At 44.5% G+C, this 22,500-nt stretch overlaps 1 protein-coding gene across 2 annotated transcripts in view; it reads left to right on the top strand.

Annotated features, from left to right (window-relative positions):
* Positions 1-22,500, top strand: part of scn5lab (sodium channel, voltage gated, type V-like, alpha b) — a 107,090-nt gene that overhangs the window by 42,202 nt on the left and 42,388 nt on the right. For both annotated transcript variants that reach the window (XM_031583531.2, XM_031583530.2), the window contains exons 9-16: positions 1-46; positions 329-526; positions 853-1,011; positions 1,158-1,514; positions 7,094-7,214; positions 9,319-9,557; positions 13,666-13,839; positions 15,001-15,357. The exon at positions 1-46 is cut by the window's left edge and continues 96 nt beyond it. In XM_031583531.2, coding sequence (XP_031439391.1) covers positions 1-46; positions 329-526; positions 853-1,011; positions 1,158-1,514; positions 7,094-7,214; positions 9,319-9,557; positions 13,666-13,839; positions 15,001-15,357 — 1,651 coding nt within the window. The remainder of the gene's footprint in view (positions 47-328; positions 527-852; positions 1,012-1,157; positions 1,515-7,093; positions 7,215-9,318; positions 9,558-13,665; positions 13,840-15,000; positions 15,358-22,500) is intronic.

Below are 22,500 nucleotides of genomic sequence, written 5' to 3'. Positions count from 1 at the left end.
CTTCAGACTCATGACTCAAGACTACTGGGAGAATCTCTATCATCAGGTAAATGACGCCGCAAAAGCGCTCCACTCTTCATGGTGTTAATTAAATCTTTTCAGATGCGCGTATTGATTACAGCTCTCATTTAATCAGATTGTGTAGGAGATCAGGCTTTGCTATAATTCTCAATATTATAAACATGCAATAACAAACAAAAATCACCAAAGGAATAGGAAGAACGGATGTGCTTTATAAAATGCTTGGATGTAGATTTTTTTTTTAGAGTCACAGCGTTTGACAACCTGTGTCAACTTGTGTCAATTTTCCTTGCCTTGTCTGACGTAGACGTTACGATCAGCGGGCAAGACCTACATGGTGTTCTTCGTGGTGGTCATCTTCCTGGGCTCCTTCTACCTGGTGAACCTGATCCTGGCGGTGGTGGCCATGGCGTACGAGGAGCAGAACCAGGCCACCATCGCTGAGGCGCTGCAGAAGGACCGCGAGTTTCAGCAAGCTATGGAGCGCCTGCGGCAGGAGCAGCAAGTACGTCTCCAAAACTCTCTCTCTTTCAGTCAGTCCTCCACCTATAGAAACAGCCTAAACGCTTCAAGGCGTAGATGTGCTGTTATGGTGTTTAAGCCTGTTTAATCATACTAGAGACATTCAGAATAATGGAGAAGAAGATGACAATGCAATGGAGTATATGATGTGATTGAGATCTCCATGTCTGCATCTGTAGGTCCCAGATATTTGCAATGCGCTGTCTGGGGTCTCTGTCTTTCGGGCTATTTAAGCTGCTCTGAAACTCCTTTAACTGCGGCGTGTTTTTTTTCCCTCGCCACCCTTGTCATGCCCCACTCACTTTTCAGAAAGTGACAGAGACCGAGTCGGTGATTTCTCCAGATCTCTCTCCATACCTCACGGCAGGAGAAAAAGCTCGGAGAAAAAGCCAAAGAACCTTGTTTGAAGAGCCGGAGAACGAGTGTGACGAAAAAACACAAAAGATCGACACAATAGAGGGCATGAAGGTTTGTCAGCCTCAGTCAGACTTAACAAAAAAGGGCCAATGACAGTGGTAGTCAACTGACAGCATATAGACATTGACTACCCTGCAGTGAGTACTCCAAACCCCCTTTCACAACAAACCCTCCCATTTCTCCTGTCTCCTTCCCAGCACACAACACGCGCATTTCTCGTACGCACGCTGTCATCGCGCACCAGGAGGGGCAGCCAGGTCAGCATCTTCAACTTCCGCCCGCGCAACAAAGACTCGGAGGCGGACTTCGCTGACGACGAGTTCAGCATCCATGGAGACGCGGACAGCCGGGCAGGATCTCTGGTGCCGCCCTGGCACAAGCGTCGCACCAGCACGCAGAGCATCGCCAGCCATGGGTCGGGGGTGTTTCTACCCAGCCTCAACATCAACGGCAAGATCTTTGTGGCCATGGACCAGAATGGCATGTCAGGCCAGGGGCCTCTCACAGCACTGCCGCTACCTGCCTGCACCATGGAGAAGGTCAAGGAAGAGAGTGTGAGTACAGTCACGGTTCAGTAAATATATATATATATATATATACAGTATATATATATATATATATTATGCATCATATGGTACATTTAGGATAGTGCACAGTATACAGCATAGGGGAGGTTTGGTGGATTTGCATATTTGATGGCTCATGCGCATGTTTATGTGACGGCTAACATAGTTTCAATTTCTGGTTTGCTTGAAGCTGTTACATTGAAGGGATTTTAAGTTATTAAGCGTTAACGATTGCTAATAATATTAAAACATTATTATTCTTCAGTTGTTTGGAAATTCATTTAAATGGTGTGAATGATAGCATCATGCTGCTAATGATGTACTGATATGGACAGACAGGAAAAGTAATGCCGTAAAGGATAGACTTAGAGATTTTTAACCTTGATCATTAATGACATGAAAGTGGAAATCACTATACTGAATAAATATCAGTATTTGAGAGGATTAGCCAGCTCCAGCCTTTGAATGTATGTAACTGCTTTTTTTGTGAGACATTGGTGCTTGTGTTTTAAGTTTGGCATTGAAAAAAATGATGAAAAAACTAAACTGAAAAATAGAACATTGGCTTATAATAATTAAATAATAATTGTTATTGCTACTATTTATTGATTTTTTTTTTACTGCAAACAACTTGAAAAAAGTCTCAATATTTGTTGTCACCCCAAGAGGTTGAAGAGGTCTCTATCAGTTTGCCGTGAGGATCATGTTTGTCTATGGAATCCAACCTGCACATACGGTAGCCTATGTAACGTAGCCTATGCTATGTCTGCAATGGGCACTGTAGCCTGATGTTCAAGACAAGATAAAAAAATGGTGATTGTAATGTATGTCACCAACGTTAGTGTGAAAGACTGTTTCAGCTAATTAGGTACGATGTCAGAAATGTACTCTAGTTAAAAAGGCTAACTTTACTTTGGAACATTAGCTAGTCTGTCACAAGCTAACATAAGTCTGCTAATCTGAGCTAAGACTGGACAGAGGAGCACAAGGCATTTAGGATACAATTAATGCAAATTTCACTAAGTGTACACAATGTTGGGACACTAATCCATCCTGAAAGTGTCCAGTTTAGCTAGGTATTGTAGTTTTATCACCAGGTTTTAAATTATCCATGTATATTGTTTTTTTGGCTGAGGAGACCTGTTGAACTGCATAGGAATTCCCTTCTTGTTTTCCCCCTCATTAGACCACGCCCTCATTCGAACACAAATCATGTCATTTTTGCCCCTCCCACCAAACCCCTCCAATTGACCTATGGCTAAGCCCCGCCCCCCTTAGTTACTGTTGCTAACTCGGACAAGTTATCAGAGCTGACTAGAGTTTACAATGGCAGCTATCAGTGTCAAAACGATATCCTAAGAGGCTCTAGACAACTTTTGGAGACAAAAGAACCTGATTTCGTCTAGAAGCCTTCAAAAGGGACTTCATTATGCAATCGAGGGATATGTATACAATTTAAAACTAGATATGGTGGATAACAAGCTTAAATTTGAGGCGAAAATGTACAGATCACTATGCAAGAGGGAGAAGCCTCATCTCACGGTCATCACGATTGCAGATAAATACATCCAATACCAGCATTGTTCATGCACCGCAGGGAAAGATTAAATTAATTTACCTTCAGTTAATTTAACTAATCTGGAGAGGCACTGAGATGTAGACCTACGTTTATTATAACTAGCATTAACCTGCCCTTGACAGGACAGTGTCCTAACTGTCTAGCTAGCTATCGTAACCGGTAACATGCGTGTGTTATCGGCAAATGTTCACGTTGTCATGTTAATTCATTATTAAACGTATGTGTACTTGTGCATATCGATTGTTTAATAGAATGGCTGATTTTTAACAAACTGTCCGATAACTGACATAGCTACGCTAGCGCACCTAGTGAATAGCTAATGTTAACGTTAGCTAGTTTTAACCGTTTTTGCCAGAGATAACTTGCCTAAGCCTAGTATAACATCAGTGGTGAAAGTAAGCCGGTACTGTCAATGACAATAATGTGAATAATGAGTATGCCTATGATCATGTAGGCGTAGTTGATTGCTTTAGCAGAGGAAAAATCCAACCTAACAAGAGTATGGCAGATAGCTAATGAACGTAGAGTTGACTGTGGTCTGCCACACAACTGAATCCACCGGAGACATTTGGCCCTGCCTTGTTTTAGTTTGGGAAATGGGATCAAATATACCCCATTGCCTATCCTCTCATGATACCTCGTATAAGTGTTGTATCTACCCCATGCACATCGTTTGACCATTTTTGTTCAACTTACATTACAACAAACCCCATAAAACAAGTGAAGAATCACGGTTTCTAATGCTACTCTATGGAGTTGAAAACTCAAGATGTCCGAGTGCAGTTGTTACTAAACTGCCATTGGCTCGTCTGCGTTCGAGGGGCGGGGCTTAGCCATAGGTCAATTCCACTGCAAAACAGAGACATGAAAACAGTTGACGTTGAAAAGCACTGACATTGAAAAGACTATCAGCCTTTAAAAAACCTGAAAAAGGCTGACATGAAGAAACAAAAAGGTACATCAGAACAAGTACAAAAAAAAGAGCATTAACAATGACATAATTGACATCCAATGACACAAAACAAGAACACAACAATAATATAATTCATTTTAATGACTGTCTTTTAGTTATGTGGAAAAAAATATTGCAGATCTTGTTTTGTTAAAAAAAAAACACACACTCTGTTTTGGTTCCATAGAATAGCACACCTAAAAAGCCTCTACTATACAATAAAGCATCTTTCATGAGTGCAACAGAAGTTGATCAAGGGATACGCTATAAATGAAGAAGTCCTCTCAGTGGCAGAACTAAGAACAACAACAACAAACCAAACCTTCTGGTACCAGTGACACTAGTTTGTGTCCAAAAAAACACTATATACTACACTAGGGCCTTTATACTCATATATTATTACTACAGGCACTATATATTTGCTCACTCAGCCGAAATGTATTGTAAATCTGAAATATTGCACTATTAAATGTATGTTGTATTTTGTATGTAAATATTTAGAGCTGCCACAGGACATGAAGTGTGGTAAGAAATAGCACAGTGCTGGCAGGTTAAAACAAATAAGCCCAACGGTGAGCCCCCGTTCTGAGAACAGCTAGCACGTCAATGATCAGACTCATCAGGTCTCACTGCACTCTCTGACATCAGTCCGTTCTGAGAACAGCTAGCACGTCAATGATCAGACTCATCAGGTCTCACTGCACTCTCTGACATCAGTCCGTTCTGAGAACAGCTAGCACGTCAATGATCAGACTCATCAGGTCTCACTGCACTCTCTGACATCAGTCCGTTCTGAGAACAGCTAGCACGTCAATGATCAGACTCATCAGGTCTCACTGCACTCTCTGACATCAGTCCGTTCTGAGAACAGCTAGCACGTCAATGATCAGACTCATCAGGTCTCACTGCACTCTCTGACATCAGTCCGTTCTGAGAACAGCTAGCACGTCTATGATCAGACTCGCTCTCACTGCACTCTCTGACATCCGTCCTGATTGCCACCCTGTCCCACCCCTGTGACTGTATTGGCTTTCGATATTGTGAGACCCCTCGAACATTTCATTTCAGCTATGTTTTCATTCCTGTAATATATCTCATTAGTAAACAGCCAGACCCGAGGTCGTCCATGAATGCTAATGGCAATCCCCCTGACTGTCAATAAGCTGAAAAAAATAAATCACGGACGTCACCGAATTCTTAGAATTCTTCAACGAAGAAATCATGATTTATTCTGCTGTTTGGCTGATGGTGACTTATCGGTGAATTATATCTAGTAGGAAGCATGCACAGCCCACAAGTGTTATACCTCTGATGGATTAGATATGAAGGGTTAATATTTGATAGATTCGTTATGAAGTGTTTATTTGTAAAGAGTAGCCAAGACTAGAGGGCTTATATTACTTCCCAAGCAGTCAAGATTTGTCTCAAATAAAGCGAAGAGAACTCCAGCAAGCTGTTTGGTCGCTCAGGGCGGTTGCCTTGACTCAATTCTCTGCTTTGGATGAGTGAGAGAAAAGGAGGGGGGGGGGAGGGGGCACGGGTGCCCCGTTGTCCTGGTAATGCAGCCATGGTAACGTAGCAACAGATGCTGAAGGAGAGGTGCTCTGGTGTTCCGTCTCACTCGGGGGAGACTGGCCTGGAGTTTCCTCGCACCCAAACAGTGTGGAGGTGGGCGGTGACGTGGGCAGAGACAAAGTGCCTGTGCGTCACCGCTTTGATTACCTGGGATCAAAAAGCCATTATATGATCAGAGTGTCATTGCTGCAGACAAATAAGGAGTAATTGACTCTCGGCCCTTAATTTAAACAAAGTGGACCGGTACAGTGTCGCTGTTGTTAGACTGGCCTAAAATGTGTTGTTGATATAGCAGGATATTAGACTGTGAATATGAATGTTTTGCAAAAACATACAAAATCCTGGTCACAAAATGGTTACTGGATGACACGTTTTTGAAGACATTACCGGTGTTTTCAATCACAAGCAGCAAAAACCCTTCACAAACAATCTGTGAAAAACACGGCAGCGAACAGTCTTATCTCGTCATAAAACAAGGCCAACCAAGTGGTTGTGTAAGCTTCTAAATGCACACATGTTCGTGTTCCGCATTCGGTTTGTGATTGTGTGTTGTCGCTTACTCATCCTGTTGCCATTGACCTGACATCGGTTAGAGAGCCCCTCCACCCAAACTCTCTCCACCCTTCATCTGCGGGGTCATGGTGAGAATTGTGCATCAGCGTGAAGGGTCTGCCTGAAGTGACGTCTCGTGCCCGAGCCCCAGCCCCAGCCCAAGCAGAACAGCGCGTGCATGCCAACTCAAGTCAGGCCCACGACTCCCGGCATCACTCACAAAACCAATCAGGCTGACTTAGGACCTCAGCAGAGAGTCTTCTTGTGTTTTCTTGTTTGTCTCTTTGTTTATTTTTGTTGTTGTTGTTGTTGTTTGGCTGGGGCAGGACTGTCACGTGAAACAGTGTGTTACACTGGGTACCTGCTGTTGGAGAGGTGCTGATAATCTCCATGTTGTATCATAATTTTTAGTTGCAGCTGTGATTTATCCAGTGCTCTTTATTATCGTATAAGTATTATTATTATTATTATTATTATTATTATTATTATCGTAATTATTCATGTTCTTTGGGTCAGCAAGAGACCTTTTCAGTAGGATAGTGTGATCATGAAAAGCATGCGCCGTGTCCTTTGTTTTTTCCTGATTTCTTTTCAACCAAAGCGCTGGTATAGAGGTTACCAAAGTGGGTTTGTCCTTTCTTCTGTACACTGAGAGTATGGGCCAGCTACCCAAGGTGTACAAAGAATGACTGTTGGCAGATGTTATTGTCGGAAAACCCCAGTAGAAGCTGTTGAAATATATCAAATCAAACAATTTTCTCCATGAGGTCAGTGAAAGAGTACTCCGTCTCACTTCGTTAGTGTTTTCACAAGGAGGAAACGTACAACTGGATGCCTGTTAGCCTTTGACATGGATTTGAAAGTGGTATTCTATGGTTTGTTTTGCCTGATTTTCCGTTCCTCCGCCAGGGCCCGAACTCCACCAATGAGCTGAGCAGCATGCTGCTCCCCAGCCCCATCTCCGTGGAGGAGCTCTCACGCAGGGAGCGGACCATGAGCGCAGCCAGCTGCCTCACCGATGCCATGGAGGGTGAGACACACACACACACACACACACACACACACACACACACACACTAACACACACACACACACACACACACACACACACACACACACACACACACACACACACACTAACACACACGCGCACGCGCACGCACACGCACACGCACACGCACACCACACACACACACACACACACTAACACACACACACTAACACACACACACGCACACACACACACACACACGCACATACACACACACGCACACACACACACACACACACGCACATACACACACACGCACACGCACGCACACGCACACGCACACGCACACGCACGCATACACACACACACACACACACACACACACACACACACACATACACACACACACACACACACACACACACACACACACACACACACACACACACACGCACACACACACACACACACACACACACCACACACGCATACACACACACACACACACACTCACACGCACACGCACACGCACACACACACACACACACACACGCATACACACACACACACACACACACACACACACACACACACATACACACACACACACACACACACGCACACACACTCGCATACACACACACACACACACACACACACACACACACACACACACACGCATACACACGCACACGCACACGCACACACACACACACACACACACGCATACACACACACACACACACACACACACACACACACACACACACGCATACACACACACACACACACACACACACACACACACACACACACACACACAGTTTGTACAAGACATTCTAAAGTCATGCCTACCACCAGAGAGATTCTCAAAGTTTAAAATAAAGAATCTCAATGCAATATTTAAGTTGCTGTAAGGTCCATATGATCTAATTAAATGATGCACATAATACTTAAGAGATAATAAATGAATAGAGTAATAATATAAATATTTTGGGATCATTTGTTGTTTTGGTCTTAACCTGCTTTTTAGGAAACAAATAAGATTATATTTTAGGACACACACTTACCTGTGATGACAGAGACCAATGTCGTGCCTACTTTCTTGCCGATACAGCAATATAGGTTTGGTCGATGCTACATACTTCTAGTCATGATTTGAGCCATGCGGTAGCATAGAAATAAATAACACCAATGAAAGACTTCCCCATCTGCTCCCCGTAGTCTCCCGTGAGAAATCTCTTTCTGTGTGCCGCAGTCAGTGGAATCCCAGAGGCCCCCTGGAATGAAACAGTTGCTCTACACTCTCACTATGAGTTCACAAAGGAAGGAACCAAAACTTTGTATGATGTTTATGATGCAAAAAATTCCAATTATGTGAAGAGACTCACGAGGCCTAAGTTATCTAGCTCTGTCAGTGAAAATATGACATTATCAATCCCGGTGGCTTAGTGAAATGTAGGCTTGAATTACATTTATCAGACGGATGTGAATCAGTAGCAGCCGTCCCATGTGGGCTGCGGTGATTTTAAGAGCTAAGTGAGGGAAAGAGTATTAATATCCTAATATCCAGATATTAATGACCTTTATGACAGGTTTAGGTTTAAGAGTTAAGGTGAGTTACCTTGAAATATTCATATTGTTTTTAGCATTAAGCATAGACTGAAAAATGAAAACCCTAAGATTTACCTTTACTAGGTGAGATGTAGCTGAAGGCTTATTTCTTTCTGCTGTCTTCTCGTCCGTCTCTGTCTAATGGCTTGTTATGGGGTATCAATTGTTACAGCCTCCTCCACTGTCATAAAACCCAATCTGATTCAACCTTCATCTATTGTTCAACAGCTAGACCTGGGTGTGATGCTCATTTACTCCAAAAGTGTATTTAGATCATTTCAACAATTACCTGTACTCTTTGTACTGGGATCCCTGGAAGTAGTTCTTTGAAATGCCTGCTTCAACAATTTAGAAAAGGGTAGGACACACTATGAAGAATTGTCACCTACTGAGTCTGTTAAGTGGATGCATACATGCATTAAGCCAAGTGACTGAAGACTGACTGCTAATAGCCCCGTGCACATAATGCTTGGCACTCAGTTTCTTGGTTCACTCAGCCCTCCTGTCTGTCCCCCGTGTGGTGTCACAGAGCTGGAGGAAGCCCAGCAGAAGTGCCACCCCTGCTGGTACGTCTTCGCCCACAAGTACCTCATCTGGAGGTGCAGCCCCAACTGGCTCCGGCTGAAGGAGCTCATAAAGTTCATGGTGATGGATCCCTTCCTGGACCTGGCCATCACGATCTGCATCGTCCTCAACACCCTCTTCATGGCCATGGAGCACTACCCCATGACCGAGGAGTTCAACACCATGCTCTCCGTCGGCAACCTGGTGAGTCGCTTTTTTGCTTCGCTGGTATTATTTCTGAGTACAAATGGACGTGTTATGGGGGAAGGTAGCCGGCCATCACTTATTTCTCCTCATTAATTGGCACCTTAATACATTAAGCATGTTGTTGGTGTCATTGGACACACAAGGTCAAGTATAAAAGGTTTGATACACCTGATTGCTTTTACGCTTTTTTTTTTTGCTAGCATGGCTGCAACATAATGAGAACTTTAAAAGGGGGGATGTGTGTAAGGGCACTCTTCATGGACAAGGAACTTAACTGACGGAGACAGCTCAGCTCTAATGTTTCACGGGGAACTTTGCCAAAGGTGACGTTGGCATGGGGCTCGGAGTTTAGGATGCCATTAAGGAAGAAAGTACAGTCTCCTGCACATTAATGCATTCATTTGAAAGTGTTAAGCAGGACGGGCAAGCAGTTTGACATCGACTGCACTCAAAAAGCAGGCAGCTTCATTAGCACAAGGTGAACGGAGACAGGCTTCTAAACTCTAACCACCGATGACACGTGACATTGCTTTGGCCAGAACCATGATCCAAAGAACACACGCGAATGGAACAAAGGACATGTGGAATGTGATACGGTCAGATGAATCCAGCCTTGGCATGGTTCAGGTGCACCCGTCCGTCCACCTAGAGGGCAAGGTCAGTGCCAATCATGATGTACTCGTTCTGAGTAATCACCTCCATCCCATAATACAGCGCTCCTGCCCTGCCCTGCCGGAGCCGTGACCCAGCACCAAGACCTTGCAAGAACTTTACGAGGACTTGGTAGAGACGCTGTGCGCGTTGTTATGTTTTTTTATGCATATGTCTGGTATATGTTATTTATATATATTAATACAGCCACACACTGTTGTATGATTGGGTCCTCTACTCATGAAGGTTATCATCAGCATTTCATGTTTTTTATGTTTCTCATGCATTGAAGTATTCATGTGCTGAAAGTGCCACTTCGTCTTTGTTGTTTTTTTTAGCGTATGAAATAAGTCAATGTAGGACAACTGACTCCCGAGCATTTCTCGCTCCAGTTGTTCAGTGCGGTGTCCTGACACTCTGGACAGTGTTTATTGAACAGGGGGCCCAGAGCAGTGGCAGTCACAGCCACCAGAGCGGGGTCGAGAGAGCAGGTTTGGGCGGAGGAGACGGTGAAAAATAGATGTTTCCCCTTTCTCTCTCTCTCTCATGTCATTTTTGCATGACCGGCGCCATTATTGTCTTTGTCACCTCCGTCTGAGCAGAAGTTGAAAGGCATCGCTAGCCGGTGGCATCTGGTGCAAGCTAACTGTTCACACTTGCCTGGAGGCTGTAACAGTCATCAAATGGCTGTCTCTGTCACTTGTTTCGTTTCGCGTTCACTGTGACACAGGGGTTGTGGCCTCATTTTTATGACAGGACACATTTACAGTGTGTGGGCTACAAAAGCCATGTGATCAGTTTGTACAAGACATACAAAGTGATTACCAGAGACGCAGAAAAGTGGTGAGGTGTTAGGCTCCTAAAGTTGAGAAAGTACTGCAGCTGCTTATGTTAGCAGTGAGGTGAAAATAATCCTTTTGTATATATAATGAGAATTGCGGGGTTTGTCTGGGATGATACATGGCTAAGTCTTTTGAGGGGTCCCTGTCAGCAGGCATCTCTTCTGCCTTCTTCACCTCACGGGTAGTCCCCACCCTGCCGTCTTCACTTTAACCCAGCTACACTGGAGTAGTCTGTGTCCTGCAAGGCTAGACATGCCCCGAGTCTCGTTTCTGGCCAAAACACTGTCAAGTGTCAGTCCACCTCTTCCCATCGGTGGCAGAGCGTGCGGCAGGTAGCCGGAGTAGAGGGTGTCATCGGCGGTGTCATCGGTGTGCGTGTCCTGAGAAACATGCTTGCTCGGCATGGCTCTGGCATGACAAGAGAGAGCGAGAGAGAGACGTTTGTCTGGCGGACAGGACAGGACAGGACAGGACAGGACAGGACAGGAGAGAGACAGACAGGCGTGTCTGAGTCAGCCGCTCCATGAGTCACGGCTGCCGTGATGTGTGGTGTTGCGCACCCTCGCTCCCCGTCTCACGCAGCTCTGCATCGGCTGCGATGGAGGGCTTTATTTAGGGTCAAGAGGATCTGTTTAGCAATTACTGTACATAACATGAGATGCCAGCTTATTTTTGATGCATTTTTCGGCATGGAGTTAAAGGAACATATTGTGACACCCATGAAATTGGGAAAAAGGATTGTTCCATAGAATCACACGGCATGTCACAGGCCACCATGAGCAGTCATTGCAATGTATATTGTTCATTGGATGCTTTGAATGTTCTGAGTGATGTCATGTAAAAGAAAAATCAGAGACATAACAATGATGTCATTTCGAACCCAATTATAACATTTTTATTAGCAGCTAAAGCAGTATTGAATTTTTAATTGGGATTTGTGCATGTGTCATTTTGACTGTAAGTTATCTGAAAATGTCTAAAACATATTTTTAATGCATGTTTAAAAAAATAAACAGAGGTAATTTAGCATGCACTGAAAATGAGTATGATGCAGTTCGATTCAAAGCAAACTGGCATCACCCAGTGGTGTGAGGAAATATCCAGCTCACCCCACTTTAGAGGTCTGTGGAATGCTGTCATAAAAACGTGGGCTGCCAGAAACTGATATGATAATGGTGAATCAATACTAATACGTCCAAACACTGAACAAATTCTCCATATATTTTGGGACACTTTGTCTGTGGCAGACCATGCATTTCTGATAGATGCTAGACTCTTCAAGGGCCTCAGGGCTTCCTCTCTCCAAAATAAAGAGAGAATGTCATACAAAGCGCTAAACTAATGTAGACTGTAATATACTAGTGGCCTTTGAAAGAGCTTATTATAACTGATGGAATATTCTGGAAATATTCTTTGGGTTAATGTAATGTGGATGGGCCTTTTGGAAAGGTGTGTTTTGACGGTAAGTCACTTGAGGCAAACAAAAGATAAGATCCAAGCTGAAGTCAGGTTGAATATGAGGGCGTATATCCTACAGTGAGACTGTAAAGATCCTGCTCATATTTCTAGGTTCTGTTTGAGAAGGGGGGTAGTTACGCTTCAGGTGACTGGGAAAGAGACTGTATGGGCACTGTAATCGATCGGTTAAACAAGGTGTTATGTCTTCATTAATTTCTTGTCAGTGCACATTTGAACACGAGGCAGAAATGTGTGAAGTAGCGCTGAGAAGTCTGATTTTAAGGGGCATGAGAGTTGCCAGTTTGAAGGGTTCATTACCAGATGTGACCTACACCAAGCCTACTCAAGTTAAAGCAAAATGCCAGACGTTGCTGTGGAAGTCTGGCAGTCTGTGAAGCTTCAGTGGTCTAATGCCGGGGTCAGGGCTTCCTAGAGCCTGTCTCTGATGCTGAGACCCAGCCCCTCACACCCCCACCCCCTCACACCCCCCACCCCACACACACCCCATGCTCCACCAGAGTGTCACGTATCCTGTGTCACATCCAACCAATCATCCTTCAGGAACAACAAGCAGAGTGCAGACAGGAAAGCAGAGAAAAAATCACAACAAACCACAGACCTGTCACAGCTGTTCCAGACCTTTCCGTGTGCAGTCCTTCACCACCGACTCCAATCCCCACCCCTCCACCCCCACCCCCCTCCTCTACACACACATTGCCCACAGACACACCCCCTGTTTCCTGCAACGGTGGGCCAATCCGTCATGCCAACATGAAAGTGCCAAGGATGTGCCTAAAACAGCGTTTTTTAGAAAGTATAGACTGAGCATATTTCATTTTAACTGGAACACAATATTAAAGCTTTGCTTGCACAACTATTTACAGAAATATAATGTAGAGTCTCCATCTGCTCCCTCAGTTAAGTCATATATTTTCCCAAACTTAGAAAACAAATGAGAGACACACAATTTGTGCTTGTTGGACTGCAACTTTGAAAAGGAAGTTAAGTATAGTAGACACTTGTTCCAGTCAGTGACCTGACTCTCCATGTAAAACAGGAACAGCCAGGTCAGGTCCTGTGTCAGCTCCTTTCTCCCTCTCTTGCCTTCCTCTCCTCACTGTTGTTCCATTTGTCTGTATTTGTTGTTCTTGCAGGTCTTCACTGGAATCTTCACTGCTGAGATGGTTCTGAAGATCATCGCTCTGGACCCGTACTTTTATTTTCAGCAAGGCTGGAACATTTTCGACAGCATCATCGTCTGCCTGAGCCTGATGGAGCTGGGTCTGTCTGATGTGGAGGGCCTGTCCGTCCTGCGATCCTTCAGACTGGTAACCTTTGCGCCCCATGGACATTCATGCATGCCTCTCAGTGTCCTCCTCTTGTCACCACCTGCACGTCCCGCTCAGTCCACTGATGATGCTCAGCTCAGCGGGCATGGGGTGTGTTACTCTCCAGAGGCAGCTCTGTGAAGTCAGCAGAAGACTGAGGGCTTGTCCTCAACCGCTCTTTTGCAGTCGCAGACTTCTAAAAACTCTAAACTCACTGGCAGCCTTCCCCTTACATGCATTCAGAAACATTCTGGATGATCCTTGTGCCAAAGTAAAACTTCATTGACTCATTTTTGGTCTTATCGCCACCTTTAGCTCACTCGAAAAGTGTTAAATGTGGGTGGTGTGAGTGATGGACAGGATGATGACAGTGGTTAAAGTGTCAAAGGTTTACTTTGCCCGACATTAATAATAATAAAAATAATAATAATAAAACTTTATTTATATAGCACCTTTCATGCAAAAGAATGCAGCTCAAAGTGCTTTACAGCAAATACATAATATGCACAAAGAAATGACATGCACATAAAAATAGACATCAAAGAAACATAACTCAGATATAGTGCAAAAAAAAAAAAAATTATAATTATAGAGATATATTTAATCTAACCCCTTAATATCACCAGTAGAGATTTAAATTAAATTAAATTAAATTAAATTAAATTAAATTAAATTAAATTAAAAGTATTTATATATATATATATAGTGCGAAGTGGTAGCTAGTTAAAGGCTAATGTGAAGAGGTCGGTTTTTAGTTTTCTTTTAAAGACATTGACTCACCTGAGTGACTTGAAATCTGTGCATGCTGTCCTGAGGTACACCATGTACACTTTTGTAGGCCTATGCTTTAGTTAAGCCTTCACTGTGCGAGAGAAGGCCAAGATTGGGTTGCTGAGTAATCTGTTAAAGTCAGGAGATTACGGCCGTTTCCACAGTACACTGAGACGGCATCCAAAGGAAAGCCAATGCTCAAAGGAGTGAACTGAGACTGTATTTACCAGGGTGTCCCTTTAGCAATGGAGCCAGTGTCCTTGTCTGAAGAGCGTACTTCAAATCTGGCTGTAAATAGACAAGCAGTAATCACTCTCTCCATAAATATTTACAGCTGTGTTTTTAATGTTGATTCTCAACTGTATCCTTTCTTACCTCCTTCCCCTTTAGTTGAGGGTTTTCAAGCTGGCAAAGTCGTGGCCCACCTTGAACACCTTGATCAAGATCATCGGCAACTCCGTGGGAGCGCTGGGGAACCTCACGCTCGTGCTGGCCATCATCGTCTTCATCTTCGCCGTGGTCGGCATGCAGCTCTTCGGCAAGAATTACGAGGTGTGCGTGTGCAAGATCTCCAAGGATTGTACGCTGCCTCGCTGGCACATGAAGGACTTCTTTCACTCCTTCCTCATCGTGTTCCGGGTGCTGTGCGGCGAGTGGATCGAGACCATGTGGGATTGTATGGAAGTGGCGGGCCAGCCCATGTGCATCCTGGTCTTCATGTTGGTCATGGTGATCGGGAATCTGGTGGTAAGTCGTCTTGTCTCTTGCCTGTTTCATCTTTGCTTTTCAAGCAACTCACTCATGGAGAAGGATAGATCTGGTTAGAGGGGGCAGCTAAGGCCATTGGTCTGATTGGTATGTGTATGGATTATCCGATGGGATCACTGTGACTGAATTGACATTGGAGATGAAAGCTACAAGGCTAAAGCTGTTTCATCTGGAATTGTTGTCAAGGGCACATGGAGTGGACATTTAAAACCCTACACTTTTTGTTGATGGTTTTTATTTCCAAACCGTCCCATGTTACTCTGTAAACAATCTTATCTTAACTTAATAGCCTGTGAATAATTCATTGTAGTGTAGCGCCAACTTTGTAACTGTTGCTCATTTTTGTGATTTGTGAAGCGATAAAAGGGCCTTCCAATGATTACATTGAACAGCATCTATTTCAGTTGAGCAAGGGGTACCATTGTATTCGCTTTGTTATTTAATACATCATTTGTTGGGCTATCATATGCTATAAGTATAAAAGATAACTTCTGGGTAACAGCATGCTCAGACACACGAGTTGGGCTCCCCCTTTTTTTCAGTGAAAAGGTTGCTGGGCGCCCGGGTGTCAGCTCGGCCCTGTTTTGGATCGCATCAAACACAGTCCTCCCATGTCACTGTCAACATCACTGACTCATGTCTGTACAGCTGCAAGAGGATGCTTCTCTCCCTCGCTCCCTCGCTCCCTCGCTCTCTCTCTCTCCCCTCCGGTCCCTTGTTCTCATTTCTGCCGTGGTTGGGGGTTTTGGCAGAGCTTGGGGCTAATCTTTATGACTTTTCCTGTAATGGGATGACAACAAAAGTCCTTGGGGGTGGGGGGGCTCGCTCCAGAGGGACACCCTGATAGGTCAGATGGCTCATATCTACAGCTGCCTTTGGGGGTTTGGTGTGTTACTGAGAGCTTTTTGAAGGACCTCCCTCATTACCTTGTCCAAAATTCAGGTGTGGCCTCTTCACGATAGCATGGGAAATGCCAATGAGGAGTGAAATGTCAGACGGACGGTCATGCTTTGTGAGCGTGGGTTTTAAAAAAAGAGGTTTATTTGACAGATTTATGGTTTGATCACTGTTACAAGTCCAGCTTGACATACTCTGCCATTACTAGCCCACTTCCATATCAACAAATCTAGTGTTCACCATTGAAGAACGGCTGTGAAAGAGCATTCACATAGCACTACAGATTCAGAGAAGTATCAAAGTCAGGATGATTTCAGTTGTTCATCCATATTTACATCTAGCTGCCTGGAGTCATTAGCATTGACAACATAGCATTTTGACATTGAAAAGTATATTGAAGATTATTTGAGTACATACGCTCTAATATACCTGGATAACATACACTCTACCTGGATGGAGCTAGAAATAACCAACCAGACTCTGTCACTGTGCAGAACTAATCCGGCTGCAAAGTCAGAGCAGTTTGACTAGTATCACACTAACAAACAACCCCCCCCCCCCCCCAGACACTCATACACAAACATGGGGTGTAAAGCTGTGGCCTCAAGGCTGTGTGGGATGAGGGGGGTTTTCCATCCTAACTGACACATGAACAGGTGCTGCCACTGATCCAGGCATTGTTGGCCTGGCAGTGTGGGTCTCTGTCGGTGGGATAGTGGAAAGAGACAATGATATATACGCGGCCCCATTGCATAAGCAACTCAGATGTGTGGCGTTGTTCAAATATTGAACTCTCGACTATTCCTTTCCTGCAATGAGCTCATCGTTAAACCAGCTGAAAGCCGGGTCAAGCCGATGAGTAACCAACCCATTGGCGTGGAAGTTTTTGCAGTTTGAAAAATCCGTTTCTCTGTTTTTTAAAAGCCACTGTATGAAGGGCCAGAATGCATGTCAAAATGTCGGCAAATATTTCATCTCATTTCACAGATTTGGCATTTGGATAACTTTTTGGTTCATGCTCATCATGAATTTCTCTGACATTAATGAATTAATGACTATACACGATATGCATGAAACACGTGGTAGCCCTATTTTATTTTTAGAGTTGATTTAAGAGTGCAGCCCTATGGCGTGTCCACTAGCCTTCACTACAGCACTCCCTGGCTGCAGAGCACACAACGAACTTGCTGACGTCTTTTGAACGCTCAATGTGCTCCCAGCGAACAGAGAGACATTCATGGGGGGAAATGCAGCGGCAATCAGCCTGGCTCCTCACTCGGCTACATCGCCTCAGTGAGACAAGCCACAATTTCCCGGCCAAATGTATCCACTAATATTATCTCCCTCTGTGGGGGATGCCTCCAGTGGGGTGGGTCATTTGCTTATGAAACTTGTAACATGTTATTTTTGATTTCTTTTCTCTACATGTCTATTTTCCCCCTCTCCACGTGTGACCTAACTGTCAAAGGGAGGAGGCACAGAATTTGGATAAGTTGTGTAATATGGCTGTGAGTGTTGCCTTTTTCCGCTCGGGACTCTTTTAGAACCGAGTTATTTAAGTGCCTTTATTAGCGTTCTGTGCATCTGTGACAGGGCCCGGCTTGGAACCATATGCGCACTGACGCAGAAGTGCTGCCGTTTTCACAGCCTCTTTGAGACCTCTTTTATGGACATATCTGAAATAGCATACTTACATACTGTTCTTCTGTGTTTAAAAAAATGAGTGCACAGATGGTACATAGCTGCTGTAAATATGTTAAAATGTAGTTAATATTCCTAAATGCCCCATCCTGTTATACTATGTTCTTCAGACATTTTGTACTACAATATGCTCACAATGCATCACAAAATTATAAACTTTTGACTTGTGGCTGTTGAACAGTCCTAAGGCAGTCCTTGCACCATAGTCATCCAATTATAATTTTTTTTGTTAAGATGCATTTTCATATGAAAAAGAAAGACATTAGTCAGTGCTGAAATGGTAGGTTTTCTAATTTGTAAATGGCAATATTCATGGTGCGTGAGGTCAGGCACTGTGAATGTACGATTTCATCCGTCCTGAGCTGAAGGAAATTCAACCAGAATTATTCTAGTCCAGTCCAAGGGTTTGTTGAGTTCAAAGGGATTATACTGGCATTTAGATTTGTTTGTGGGTGACAACAACAATAACAACAATGACTACTGAAATGACAACAACTTGTTGTGTGTGTTATATGACTTGGTTTGGACTGAATATTGTGTCTAGTGAGCCTGAATGACCTTTTGCCTGGACTAAATAAATGTCTCACTAACAGTATGGTTATTTAACATTCCTGACAACAGCATTCACAGGTGTAATGTGACCATACGACTCATGGGAGATCACACACACACACACACACACACACACACACACACACACACACACACACACACACACACACACACACACACACACACACACACACACACACACACACACACACACACACACACACACACACACACACACACACACACACACACACACACACACACACACACACACTCATGAGAGATCAGCCCTACACAAAGAGTGCTGTAAGGGTTAGAGGACTTCAGCGTAGTAACTTGATACGTGTAATCTTGCATTTATGGGTCAGTGACGTCCAGGTATACATTTGGCCCCGACTCAGCGGTAAGGATAGCTTTCCCCAACGCCCCTAAATCAATCGTCTTAATGTCAGGTGCTGTTGCCTTTCTTCCCCCCTGGTGGTCTGTGGACGTGAACTCGAGGAAATTGGAGAATATAGGTCCTGGCTTTGCAATAGGTCCTCTACATCGGTACGAAGTGAATATGTGTGTGTGTGTGTGTGTGTGTGTGTGTGTGTGTGTGTGTGTGTTGTGTGTGTGTGTGTGTGTTAGTGTGTGTGTGTGTGTGTGTGTGTGTGTGTGTGTGTGTGTGTGTGTTAGTGTGTGTGTGCGTGTGTGTGTGTGTGTGTGTGTGTGTGTGTGTGTGTGTGTGTTAGTGTGTGTGTGTGTGTTAGTGTGTGTGTTAGTGTGCTGAGCCATGAGTCTTTTGCCGGAAGCTGGTGTGTGTGTGTGTCTATGTTCATTGTCTTGGTGTGCATTTGCCCTCAGTCACTCCTGTCTGCATGTGTTTCACTGAGTGGATGTTTGCCCTCAGAGACGGGTGTGTGTGTGTGTGTGTGTGTGTGTGTGTGTGTGTGTGTGTGTGTGTGTGTGTGATTGTGTGATTGTGTGTGTGTGTGTGTGTGTGTGTGTGTGTGTGTGTGTGTGTGTGTGTGTGTGTCTGTGTGTGTGTCTGTGTCTGTGTCTGTGTGTGTGTGTCTGTGTATGTGTGTGTGTGTGTGTGTGTGTGTGTGTGCGTGCGTGCGTGCGTGCGTGTGCGTGTGTGGTGTGTGTGTGGCCTCAGTCATCACTGCAGATGGGAGCAACATGCTCCAGGCCCCTGCACCTGTGTGAATAATCAGAATGATTCCAAGCAGGTGGTGGTAACTGGAGAGGCGAAAGTGTTATCAGATAGAGCACCTTGGCCCCTCTGAATCTTTCAGGCTTGGACCAGAGGACCCATAGGTGGGCAGGAAGTGAGCTCGGTAGCAGCCCGGTACTCTTTGAAAGGGCCCCATTCGATTCAGTAGGTGACTGGGTTCATGTAGACAAAAATGCAAATGTTATTTAAAGGGATAATTACCTAAAGGAGGTGGCCATCTAAAAGTCCTATAGCTGAACCCATATGCACCTATTCCCTCTGCATCTCATTTTGCCGATTTTGAGGCAGATTCTGTGGAACCTCTAATTCATTGATGATGATTTCACAGAACTCAGAAACTCATGATGATGTCATGGTTGTTGCATGTAATCATTAGTATTTCACGACTATGACGTCACTGAAATGACTGAAACACTAGCAAGGGAATGTGAAAGAAATCAAGAGCGAAGGGTAACCCTGGAGATACTCCAGACACGCAGTGTTAACTGAGTCTGCATACTTCCTGTGACAGGCCCAAAGCAGTCTCCGGTTGAGGCTGAGAAAGAATCTTGTCAAGTTAGACCTGTGTGTACGTGCAACAGGAGCTTAGGGTTCCTAGGGTTTGACCCCTTCTTTGTCAGTGGTGTGTGTGTGTGTGTGTGTGTGTGTGTTGTGTGTGTGTGTGAGTGTGTGTGTGTGTGTGTGTGTGTGTGTGTGTGTGTGTGTGTGTGTGTGTGTGTGTGTGTGTGTGTGTGTGTTGCCCTGCCCTCCCATTGGTTGTCGGAGGTGTGTGATGTGACTCTTTAGAATGCAGCTGGGCGCTAATGCCCCTGCCACGGCTGTCAGCAGTTAGCACCTTACCGGTGTCAAGTGGGATCCTGGAAAGTAGCACATCCCTTCCAGCCTTTGGAATACCTGCTCTCTCTCTCTTTTACTCCGTCAACCAGGGCCACCGTAGGAACGTCATGTAATCAGCACTACTTCCCTTTAACCACCTCTCATGAGCTCTGCTCTCTGTAACACTACTGAAGTTCATTGTAATTAAATGTCAGGTCCCTCACATTAGGTTGCAATGCTGACATTTTTGGAGGTTGTTATACCTTAACAGCTCTGCATTAAAACTATGTAATTCATTAATAATGAATTAATGTAAATTGCCAATGCTAATTTTAGCACGGCTGGTCTATGTCTCAACTTAGGGGGACAAATCATTTTAACCTTTGACCTCTGGCCAAGAAACTGTAAGTAACTGTGAAAAGGAAAACATAAGCGTTCCAAGCATTCTGATAATGATCATCAAGCGCTGTGCTCAGAGCGCTTGCATTACATCTGTCACCATGATCTGGGCTCTCTGCAACAAACAGGTACAGAAAGATCTTCCTTGGGTCAACATAATCCAGGTAATACATTTATTTTCAGTAGAGCACTTTTCTGAGGTGATTTCAGCGATACGTTTGAACAGAGCCTGTTAAAGTAAACCATTTTATGCTCCATACCTTTTAATCCAAACTTTGATGGAAGTCTTTGGAGTGACTTTACTAGTGTTGGTGGTAGTTAGGGTGTTTTTTTTTTAAAATCTAATAATGACAACCTTCCTCTATATGTAAAAAAGACACTCTTCTTTTTACACCAACTGAGTGTGTCAGACTGTGTGAGTTAGTGATACATAAAGGTTTGTAGTGCAGCATTAGTTCCATTCTTTCGAGAGTCCTGAGGTTGTGCTGTATTAGTGAATATCAGTAGCCGTGCTACCACTGACAACAAACAAACAAATTCACCACCTGTTGTCCCAACAAAGGTAGCCTGTGACAGCATTGGTCAGCTGCCTTCGATGAGCAGCACAGATAATTGTCTATTTTTAGTCAGAAGACCTAGAGTTGAGGTCTTCAACTTATGTACAGGCATGTGTGATGGACGCCTTCAGTGAGGTCTTCAACTTATGTACAGGCATGTGCAATGGACGACTTCAGTGAGGTCTTCAACTTATGTACAGGCATGTGCAATGGATGCCTTCAGTGTTGTAGTACCTTCTCAAACACTTGCTTGAGTGGTCAGCTGAGACAGAGACAGGACAGAAGGAGCGCAGCAGGCAGAAATAGCCAAATGGATTTCCGTGTGACGGCTAAGGGAAATATCCAAGTTAATTGCCTTTTTACATTCAATGTGTCTGAGTGACCCGGGCCCAGCCTTGTGCTGCCTCTGCCTGCCATGCCTATCACTGTGCATCATGAGACAGAGGAGGTCATGGGCTTTACGCGGCGCAGATGTAGCCCTGATGCCCATCAGCAGCCAGAGAACACTCGCTAATGAGCAGGAGATCAGGAGAGTCAGCCCCAGGACCGGAGGGAGGGACAGTCGTTTCAGCCACTTATTTATAGACCTCTCTGTGTGTTTGTGTGCATGTGTTTGTGTGCACGTGTTTGGTTGTGTGTGTGTGTGCAAGAGTGTGTAAATAGGTGTGTAGTATGTGGTGTGCGTGTTCCCTGTGTGTTGTGTGTGTGTGCAAGAGTGTGTAAATAGGTGTGTAGTATGTGGTGTGCGTGTTCCCTGTGTGTTGTGTGACTAGGCTACATCTTTGCATCTGTGAACCCTGAGCTCGCCATACATCTGTTTGCTAGGTGTGGTTATGTATTGTGCCCAAGCGAAATGCTCCCAAGCAATCCGAGCCCTAACTCCCGTGTCTGAGTGTGCGCTCCAGCGTGACGTCAGTAGTGTGGGATCGCTGTGTCTCACCTTCACCACAGAGACTGAGAGTTTCACACCCAGGTGACTCC

The sequence above is a fragment of the Clupea harengus genome, chromosome 17, assembly GCF_900700415.2.
Source record: "Clupea harengus chromosome 17, Ch_v2.0.2, whole genome shotgun sequence".
Taxonomy (NCBI): Eukaryota; Metazoa; Chordata; class Actinopteri; order Clupeiformes; family Clupeidae; genus Clupea; species Clupea harengus.
This window is presented reverse-complemented; position numbering and strand designations above follow the sequence as displayed.